Consider the following 11,427-nt stretch of genomic DNA (forward strand, 5'->3'; position numbering starts at 1 on the left):
GTATAGGGGTATTGGTAGTCTTGCCTTTTTATAGTATACGTCTTAGGCTGCTATTTAATTAATTGCCAATCAGCAGGTCCGGCACGCCGCGATCATTCCCAAGAGAGGCAGAAAGGTGAGAGGGGAAGATGGAGATCTTGTGTTTCTGTGTTTCTGCTTAGCAGGAACACATATCTCTGTCTTCCCCTAGTCAAAACACCCCCCCCCCCCCCAGTTAGAAAACACTCCCAGGAAACACATTTCCAGTGTCCTTAGTACAGTAACAGTGCATATTATTTTAGCACTGATCACTGTAATATTGTCACTGGTCCCCAAAAAGTGTCAATTAGGTGCTTGATTCATCCGCCACATTATCGCAGTCCTGCTGTAAACGGTGTTCGCCACCATTACTAGTAAAAAATTAAAGAAAGAAAAATATCCCATAGTTTGTAGATGCTAAGACTTTTGGGCAAACCAATCAGTATATGTTTATTGGCATTTTTTTGCCAAAAAAATTGAGCAGAATACATATTGGCCTAAATTGAGAAAGAAATTTGATTTCTTACATTTTTTTGGGGTTTATGTTTTATATGTTTTATAGCAGAACGTAAAAAAATATTGTTTTTCTTTCAAACGTATCAGTCTTTGTTTATAGTACAAAAAAAAGGGTTAAAGCAGTGCTAGAAAATAATGGTGGCCACACAAAATATTGACAATTTGGGCCCAATTTGGACATTTTCACTTAGGAGTTAACTCACTTTTGTTGCCAGTGGTTTAGACTTTAATGGCTGTGTGTTGAGTTATTTTGAGGGGACAGCAAATTGACACTGTTATTCAAGCTGTACACTCACTACTTTACATTGTAGCAAAGTGTAATTTCTTCAGTGTTGTCACATAAAAAATATATAATAACATTTTTACAAAAATGTGAGGGGTGCAGGGGCGTAACTATAGGGGGTGCAGCAGTCGCGACCGCAACTGGGCCCTGTGCTGCAGGGGGCCCATGCAGCCCCCTCTACATATGGCCGGCAGCAGCATAGGCAGCTAGGAGTACCAGTGCACCATGCACACGGGTGGCTGGAGGTGGAGGGTGAGTAGCAGAGCTCTATGCTCGACTATCGCACTGGCTGCTCTTTACGTGCATTCCCCGCATGACCTGTGTCCTCGGAGGACACTGCAGGCTTGTCTGCCAGCCCCCCTCCTCTCCCGTCATACACAGATGATGAAAGGTCTTTCTGGGAGATATGATGATCACCCGTCCAGCACACTGGATGGAGCCCAGGCCAACATGGATGAGTGAGCGGCCTGCAGCTTGGTCATGGTGAGTGAGAGGACCCCATCCCCCACACACCATTACTTACCCCCTCCATCTCCCCCTGGGGACAGGGGCCCCTTCTCACGTGGGGACAGGGACCCCCATCTCCCCTGGGGACAGAGACCCCTTCTCACCTGGGGGCAGTAACTTCATCTGCCCTGGAGAAAAGGACCTCATCTCTTCTGGGGACCCCATCCTGCCTAGGGACAGTCCCCCAATGGGGCACCTAAAAATAAAAAAATAAAAAAAATAAAAAACTACTGATGCCAGTGGTGGAACTACAGGGCTCACAAAGGTCATACCTGTGACCACTCCCTGGAGTTCCACCGCCGGACTCGGAGGGAAGGGCCCTGGCTGGGGTTCAGGGGGGCCCTTCATGGTTTCTTGCATCAGGGCCCTGAAGGTTCTAGTTACGCCACTGGAGGGGTGTACTCACTTTTGTGAGATACTGTACTTGTAATAATACTGTATGTGCTTGGTAAAAAAAATGATGGGAGTTATAGTTTTACTCAGTTGTTATAGGAAAAATCATATATATGTATATTTAGGACACACTGTCAATGTGCCTTTGGAATTCTGGCAATCTTCTTATATGCACTGAAACCACAGAAAATGCTAACAAAATATACATTTTCTTTTTACTTTGTTGGTGTGTTTATTCCCTGTGATGTGTGAACAGGTGGTGTAGCATACTTTCATGCTCACTAGGAAATCTGCCTATTAATCTCTGTCAGTGTCATGTGAACTGTCATATGGATAAGGAGCACATCCATTCTGAAAAAAAAAAATATATATATATATAACTATACCTGACACATTTAGGCAACACATATGGACATTGAATTGCTGCTTATTAAGAAGTGTGAAATTGTAACCCTTACCTATTTAAACCTTTAGATACATCTGACATCATAAACAGTGGTAATAAATTGTGCAAAATGTATTCATCACCAACTTTTGTCACATTAAAGAAGTAATGAACTTTAAAATGAATTTAAAAAAAATCCTCCCGCAAAGTAATCCACATACTACCACATTATGAAAGACTTATCTTGAAAAACAAAGCTCTCCAGCAGCTTGCGTTCACTACTGACAGGGCTTCCATCTTCACTCGGTCTTCCTTCCGGGTTTGCGGGCTCTGGTCGCTTGAATGGCTGATCCGCGATGACATCACTCCCGCACATGTGGGCAGGAGTTATGACTACAGCACAGAGCTCTGAAAGAATGACCTGATTATGCCGTTCCTTCAGAGCGCATGCACCGGTGTCGTCACCGGCTGTCAAACAAGCGAATGCCTCCTAAATGATGCAAGTTTAGGAGATATAAATTTCAAGCTTACCTGTAGGTAAAATTCAAAGCAGAGTTTACGTCCACTTTCATTTCGTACATCTGAAGACTTCATTCAATATGGCAAATAAGTTCTAATTGTACTTGGATTTATATTTTCTATCTGTAGTCATCTATGGATACCAGCATTTTACTGAGGAATGTTCACATGAACAAATGTGGCCTTCATGTATGCTGTAACAGCAACAAATACCTATAATATTTCAATGCCAAAGAAAGATGGATTGTTTCTTAAGGAACATTACCTAGTCCACTGTCGCTGTATGACCTAATATAACTGCAAACACTACATAAATGACCTGTAGGACTACAAGAATAATCTGGAGATTATAAGCAGGGTAGCCAAAAATAAAATATCAAAACGTGCCAAAAATATGCAGAACTCTCCAAAAATATTAAGATCTGATGTGTCCCCTATATGGGAACTATATATTAAATAGATTTTTAGAACTGTGATAAGAAATGGACGAAGAACTTGCTTTGTCCACTGCACACATCCATCTGTTGTTGAATTAACTCCAGGTCTTCTGCACCAAAAATACATTTTAAAAAAGTCCTAATATTACAAAATCTGTAACTTTGCTATTTTATGACCGTTATAGGTTTTTCTGTAAGAACAACCTCTACCTGCTGACCTACTGAAGGCATTGTTAAATACCCAGTCCTTCTGGGTATGAAGGTTGATGTCACCTCCTGTCAAAATGCAATTCTTTTATTAGGGAAAGGGAAGGAATCAGGTCAGGAGAAAGGGTGGGCAAACATCCCACAACAAACTGAAGAGCAAAAGGAAACCTCCTGATGGGACTTTTTTGGCCAACTACATGAGTAAAAAAATAGAAATGTAGCCACGTATAATACTGACAGCAGTATAAAATCGCAAAGTTAATTTTATTAGATATAAACATAAAACCAAAAAGGCAGCTGGTGTATTGGTTGATGCATCTACAATATACAGACCATAAAAAACATATAACTAAAGTTCTACAATGTCCTGATAGGTGTCATGATACATATACCAAGACCAAACACAGACAGGATTATCCAACACATTTCAGAAATATATTCTTTCTTTCTTCTGTGGTGTATATTAGTAGAACAGAGTTACTTATGTTATGTAGAAATGCATTGTTTAACAACAGCCGACAAAGTTAAAAACAGAAGTGGTGTCAATACTAATGCCAGGGATAAGTGACAAGTCTGCAGTCCTGCCAAGAGAGATCAGAGAAGGACAACAAGGGATTGAAAAAAAATACACAAGAGGGTGCAAATGCCTAGTGCATTACCACAAAAAACATTTATTGAAAGCACATAACATACTTTTATTAACAAAGTAGAAATAAAATCAAGCATGCCATATACAAAACTCCAACTGGTGAGACGGGTGACTCTATGGCAGGGTGTTCAAACTGACCCATCATGCCTCTGTCTGTGGCAGTCATGCTTGTAAATGTCAGCCTTGCAATGCATCATGAGACTTGTAGTTTCGCAGAAGATGGAGGGCCGCCAGTTTGAGACCTCTGCTCTACGGTCACACAGTGGAAAAGCTTACATGTTTTGGGGAACAGGCCCCCTTCCTCAGAGCTCCACCAGGGAATACGCATCAGTTCTCTCTTAGATTAAGAAACCCAAAATGTCCAGTGGAAGGCAGTCCATTGCAGCCAAAATAAGAGGACAACCCCAGTTGAAAGGCCAGAGCAGCAACTGTGATATGTGAAAATGGGCCTAGTGATTGGACACTCAGGCCCAGAGACTATCTGTGAGGAAGAAGCACTGACACAATCCGGCATACAAAAGGTTTAATTTCTCAGCTCTGACACAGGACTGGGGTAGAGGGGTGGGACAAAGTAGGTGAGTTTTAGCAGCTGGGGGTTGTTCTGTCAATTTCCCCTGAAGTGACTGATGCCCCGTACACACGACCCGAAAATCGTACGGAAAATACCGCTTTCGAAGCGATCGTACGATAATCGGATCGTTAGTACAGAGCTTTCGAGAGACGATTAGGACAGTTCATCCGATATTATTCTATCGGACATGCACGGAAATTGTTTTCGTACGTTGCCAGATCGTACGATTTTCATTTAATCAGTACAGCTATCATTCGAAAATGCAATACAAATGCATTACAACACATGACATCACTTCCGAATTTTTTTTCTGTCATGCGGGAATTATCGTGGCTTTAGTAAACTCATTAGATTTGATCTGAGATTAGCATGCAATAAAAAACGGACGATCATTCGTCCGATAATCTCATCGTGTGTATGGGGCATTAGCCTCTGTAATGAAATAAAGCTGCCTGAAATCTGTCTGAAAACTATCTAACCTGGCAAGGTTATCTACACATTACCTTTTGGTTTAGTGAACATACTCTTGTTAAATCTAGGCACCACTTTTCCATTGTACTTTTAGCTGTATGGTAGCATAACCTCTAGCTAACTGAGTTTGTTAAAAAACACTCATATTTAATAAACAACCTGTTATATTGAGGTTTAGTTGCTCAGCAGTTTATGATTGCCCTCGGCAGGCCATTGATTGCTTGCCAATCAATACAATTGTAAAATAGCTTTTAAGCAAAGTGATACATATCTAAATCACAAAATAATATGGAAAATTATCTATTTAAATTTGCTTTTCCCTGCACACCACAAATGGGTTACTGGTAGTAACCCGTAAACAGTAATTGAAAAAAGTGTTAAACCTCCAACCAAACTTCACACTGAATAGTGGATCTTGTAGTTCAGTGGACTGAAAACTGTAGACATGCAGCCTTACAGATGTTCAGCAATTAGTTCCGCTTGGTCAGGCTTATAAGTATGAACTCTGCCACAGGCTGTTAGAGCAGGACATGTAGTGATGTGTGTAGCTATACTATGAACAGGCATTATTAACTCAATAGAGTAATGTGCAAAATGGATCAAATAAAGCAAAATGTGTAAAGTGACACTATGTGCTTAAAGTTTTCTTTGCAGCATCGCCTGTCAGTTGATTTAAATTTGCAAGATATTACACATTCCTTTTTGTCCTTATTTATATCATTGGCCAGCTGTGCAGCTTCACTTTCTGCAATCCATACCCATGTTCAGGGCTGCTGTTAGAAATCACAGGGTCCATACAGCCTAGCTGACAGGAACAGTGAACCAAGCACTCATTCAGACAACCAGAATACCTGTGAGAATGAGCCTTTAATTATTATTATTTTTATTATTGTTATTAAAAAAAAAATGAACAGCCATGTGTTTTTTTTTATATAAAACATCAGACACCCAACGTCTCACTTTTGCGACAGAGAAAGAGATCAGGGAACCAGATTCCTCAATCCTTTTTCTGCAGCCTCAGATGCAGAGTGAATGAACAGGAAGTGCTCTGTACTGAGGCTCCATGTTCACTCACAAATGGAAGTGAGGGGAGATTGGTTCTAGTAATTTCACCCACACTGTTGCTCTGAGTCCAGGAGGTACAGGAGGGCAAGTGCTACCCCGTTATCATTTTACTTATGGCCCTGCCAATGCTTGATTAAAATATTATGGGAAAAGCTATAAGCCGCATTAGATGACATGTTTTTAAACCAGCAAATTCTTGCTCTTTTGACAGTTTCTTGCATTTTTTGCAAGTGACTGACATTTTCATTAGGGAAATCTTTTTTTTATTAATAATTTCCTTTGGAAACCTGCTATGCTCAGTTGTCTTCGGTCCATGTTCATGCACCTTTATCAAGCCTTTGCTGCATGAATAGAAAGATTGCCGTTTATTGTTGGCTATTGTCTTTATTTGTTCATGCCTGCATGAGCTCTCTGCAACTGCCATCAGAAATCTGTATAACCGATTTAAATCTATAGATTATGCAGGCAAATAAAGTTAAATTCAGGTGTGAAAATTAGCTGGGATTTAACTAAATGTTACAAATATGTACCATTGTACTGAATTAGTGATTCCATTCAGAAATCCCCACAGTGCACCCTACTATCCACATCACCCCTGTTTTTCATAATGACTTAGAGGGATTAGTGTAGTGAACAGCATGATAAACATGCAGTGGATCTGTCGCTCAATTTCTTTTACTGTATAGCCATATCAGATTCTGCTTATCTTACATATGTTTTTACCAGTTGTGTTATTTTTTATTTTTTGTTTTTACTGTCCTGATATTTGCTATTTTATATACATTATATGGACCAGAACAAAAGCTATAAATAGATTTAGTATATTTAGATGTACTTTCATTTCTTTAAGCCCTTGTACCCACGGTTGGACATTCCGATAATCCGACCGTGTGTGGGCTCCATCAGACTGTTTCTGTCGGAGTATCCGACGGACCAAGTTTTCCAGCTGGGCTATAAAATTTTCCGACAACATGATCCGATCGGACTTTGTCTGATCATGTGTATAGAATTCCGATCGGACAAAGTGCCACGCATGCTCAGATCAAATTCCTAGACCAAAGCTATTGGCTACTAGCCTGAATGTAGTCCCATCGTAATGAAATAATGTCATCACGTTCTGAACGTTCGGATTTTCCGATAATTTTGTCTGACCGTGTGTATGCAACAGTTTCGGACAAAATCCGTCTGACAAAATCCGTCAGACAAAATCCAACGGATTTGGATTTCAGAATGTCCGACCGTGTGTACAAGGGCTTACAAATGTTTTAACAGCAGGCATACACATTGGGGGACACTTATTAATAAAATGGTAGCAGTTGCGTTTGTTAATGTACCACAGTTTGCTATGTTGTTGCAGATATGCAACAGAGTTGTCAAATTTTCTGTAATAAAGATACATTGCTTTCTGTTCAGTGTTTTTTTTTTCGGATTATGCAAAAGTTTGGTCTTGCAGTGGAATTACTTTCTACACAGTAGATACCTTTGTCAGATTTTTATAGCTCACTATGTGAATCAATCAGTATCTTTTGTTGATCTTATTTCAGTGAACTAAACTATACAATGTTGCTATGGGATGCACTCATATGTTTTTATACTGTTGATAAGATTTTAAATTCCATTGTGTTTATATTTGATTGTATGTTGAAAATCAGTATTAACATTTTATATCAGATGTAATATTTACATGGAACATGAAAACTCTTTTTTAACCACTTGCCGACCAGTGCACGACGATGTACGTCGACAGAATGGCACGGGCAGGCAAATGGGCGTACATGTACGTCCCTTTAAATTTGCCGCCCTGCCATCGGGAGCGCGCCGCCACCGGCACGCTCCCGCGCTGGTCGGGACCTCCGTGAGTCTGGTCGCGGGACCCGTGGACTCGATCGCCGCGGGCATCCCCGCGATCGTCTCACGGAGCGGCCGAATGAAGAAATGCCGTTGTAAACAACATTTCTCCATTCTGCCTAGCAACTAGTGACGCTGATCTCTGCTCCATGTGATTGGAGCAGAGATCAGTGTTCACTAAATGAAAGCCCAACCCCCCCACAGTTAGTAACACACCCCTAGGAACACTTAACCCCTAGACTGCCACCAACTGGTTAACCCCTTCACTGCCAGTGTCATTTACACAGGAATCACTGCATTTATATAGCAGTGATTATTGTATAAATGACAATGGTCCCAAAAATGTGTCAAAAATGTCCGATGGGTCCCCCACAATGTCGCAGTCACAATAAAAATCGCTGATCGCCGCCATTACTAGTAAAAAAAAAATAATAAAAAATTATTAATAAAAATGCTATAAAACTATCCCTATTTTGTAAACGCTATAACTTTTGCGCAAACCAATCAATAATCGCTTATTGCGATTTTTTTCTACCAAAAATATGTAGAAGAATACGTATCGGCCTAAACTGAGGGAAAAAAATGTTTTTTTACATATTTTTGGGGGATATTTATTATAACAAAAAGTAAAAAATAATGCGTTTTTTTCAAAATTGTCGCTCTATTTTTGTTTATAGAGCAAAAAATAAAAACCGCAGGGGTGATCAAATACCACCAAAAGAAAGCTCTATTTGTGGGAAAAAAAGGACGTCAATTTTGTTTGGGAGCCACGTCGCACGACTGCGCAATTGTCAGTTAAAGCGACGCAGTGCCTAATCGCAAAAAGGGGTCTGGTCTTTGACCAGCAAATTGGTCCGGTCTGCAAGTGGTTAATTGCTGACATCAATTAAAAATTTCGGAACCCTCTACAGAAAAAGTGGGTGGAGTTATAAAACAATGGTATAAAACAAAATTTTAGTTTTCTATTTCTCTAGACTGGAATACATCTCTACATACTATGTCATGTGGCCATTTCTTTCATAGTGTGATATATTTTGCTTGGTGTCACAGAATAATCAGCACTATGCATATGCACTATAATATATAATTTTAACATTAAAGATTTCACAGTTCAAAGTTTAATATGATATTGAAATGTTTATGTTGTGAAATGTTAAAATTATACTTGTGTTTCTTTATTATACAGAATCAGTTTGTATATAGAGATGGAGGCTATACCACTCAAGAATCTGTGACCCTGCCATACAGACCAGCTGCGTGTCCCATACCAGAGGTTCCTACAGTGCAGGGTGCCACTGCAGAAGTCTTTGAAGACACTTGCTGTAATGGAACTCTTCGTAAACAAAACCCAGAACGGGTTTCAGAGGAAAGCAGCATACAGAGGTATAGTGCCGACCCCACTGCATTTGTAAGAGAGCGCAACTCACGTGGTGTAGTAGGAGAAGATGGTTACATGACTCCTATGAAAGAGAAGCCTAAGACGGGTAGGTCACAAACATTAACATTCAAGCATCATAGAATGATAGTAATCTTTTTAATCTTTATATTTTTGTTTGAAGCTGACCTTGTACTACAAGTAAGATCCACTTACTTACTGAGCTCATCCCCCCTTCCCATGCCAATTTTCTGCAGTACAAAAAAAGAAATTATTCATAAAACTACTTACCTCACCTCACCCTTTATGTACCGCAAGGGTGCCATCAAGGAATGCTGAGTAGCCCACATTTTGCAAGAAGAGGCTTTTGCATTGTGCTGGAGCATCATTTTGTGAGATATGAGATATTCTTCGTTCCCTGAGACCTATCTGGAAAAATAATGACATCACCCTTGCCAAAGTACTGCTGGGTAAGGTAAGTATATTTAATAACTTCCCCCCCCTCATATTTTTAACTCAAGCCTCATACACACTATCAGATTTTCTGCTGATTTTTTTCTTCAGATTTATCAAAACCATGTAGTGCAAGGGCCTGCCTGATTGCATGCAAATTGAAACTCCTAAGGTTTGACCTCAAAGTATATGGTTTTGGTAAATCTGAAGGAAAAAAATCAGCAGATAATCTGATAGTGTGTATAGGACTTTAGGCATTTTGGCATTAAGGGGGAGAGGGGTGTGTCCATAACTAGGAGGATCTTGCTTCATATATTGAAAGGTCCACTTGTTTTTCATTTGTAAAAATAGTATATATTTCCTTATTTATTGTGTTAGATTATATTACAATAAGTGTATACAGTAATAAAAAAAATATCCAGGAAAAAGGGGGAGACAGAGGAGAGAGACCCAAGTGGTCTGTAAAAAAGGTTTCTTCAATGAGGAACACCCAGGTATTAGAATAGTTCAATAGAATTCTTTATTGATAAACAATTCCACGCACAGTAAAAATAATAATGTATCAAATACATCCACCACAATACTAAATGAACAACAAGTAATACTAATTACAGACACTACACACATACCCCTCATACACAAAAGTGCTGTAACTACTCCATCTGGAGACCGAGAGAGACCCCGTGCGTGTTTGGTAGACGAACCCTGGTGGAGGACATTTGAATTGCGGTGTATAAAAACGGGATTATTCCCTTAAAGGCGCTAGTTATTCTTGCATCTGGTGAGTTTGACCCCCTGAGGGGATACGAACTTCACGCGGTGAAATATTGGTGCAATCCTGGTGGTTGGAGTAGTTACAGCACTTTTTGATGAACATTATTATCACCCTGCAGTGTTGATTATACCATCATTGTTACCCTTTCTGCACAATCTCCTTTTGGATCTTTTATGCTGTTATTTGGGACTTTAAAATCATTTTATTGTTTAGCGCTGTGTTAGTACTGATATTTTCAGGATATGAACTGATTTTTATTTGCGTACTATTTGTTTTCTGAATATAACTTTTGCGCAAACCAATCAATAAACGCTTATTGCGATTTTTTTACCAAAAATATGTAGAAGAATACATATCAGCCTAAACTGAGGAAAAAAAAATTGCTCTAAATCTAAGGGGTAGATCTGAAATGAGTGGAGGCTCTGCTGACTTTATCATCCAATCATGTGCAAGCTAAAATGCTGTTTTTTATTTTCCTTGCATACCCCCCTCGGATCTACAGTGACTTTATTTCCAAGTGCACTTTCAATGCACTTTCAAGTGCACTAGCAGTGCAAAGTGGATTTGCCTTTACTAAATAACTCCCAATGTGTTGTTTTTTTTTTAATTGTCGCTTTTTTTGTTTATAGCCCAAAAAAATGAAAACCGCATAGGTGATAAAATACCACCAAAAGAAAGCTCTATTTGGGGGAAAAAAAGGACGTCAGTTTTGTTTGGGAGCCACGTCACAGGACCGTGCAATTGTCAGTTAAAGCGACGCAGTGCCTAATCGCAAAAAGTGCTCTGGTCTTTGGCCATCTCAAGGGTCATTAGTCATTGATCAACAGCTGTTATTATTGGATAAAATGATTACCTTAAAAAATGTGCATTAGATTTTACTACACAGTCTGAAAATAGGGTGGCTGTATAAAGTCAATTTTAAGAAAAGTACTGTGCACTTGCATGGCATTCTAAA

The 11,427-nt window shown here is 39.6% G+C and overlaps 1 protein-coding gene across 2 annotated transcripts in view; it reads left to right on the top strand.

Annotated features, from left to right (window-relative positions):
* ERBB4 (erb-b2 receptor tyrosine kinase 4) overlaps window positions 1–11,427 on the top strand; it is a 1,370,666-nt gene that overhangs the window by 1,344,444 nt on the left and 14,795 nt on the right. For both annotated transcript variants that reach the window (XM_077448341.1, XM_077448342.1), the window contains one exon: window positions 9,056–9,353. In XM_077448341.1, the coding sequence (XP_077304467.1) occupies window positions 9,056–9,353 (298 nt within the window). The remainder of the gene's footprint in view (window positions 1–9,055; window positions 9,354–11,427) is intronic.

The sequence above is a fragment of the Lithobates pipiens genome, unplaced genomic scaffold, assembly GCF_037356315.1.
Source record: "Lithobates pipiens isolate NorthernLeopardFrog02 unplaced genomic scaffold, aLitPip1_a1.2 Scaffold_22, whole genome shotgun sequence".
NCBI classification, from domain to species: domain Eukaryota; kingdom Metazoa; phylum Chordata; class Amphibia; order Anura; family Ranidae; genus Lithobates; species Lithobates pipiens.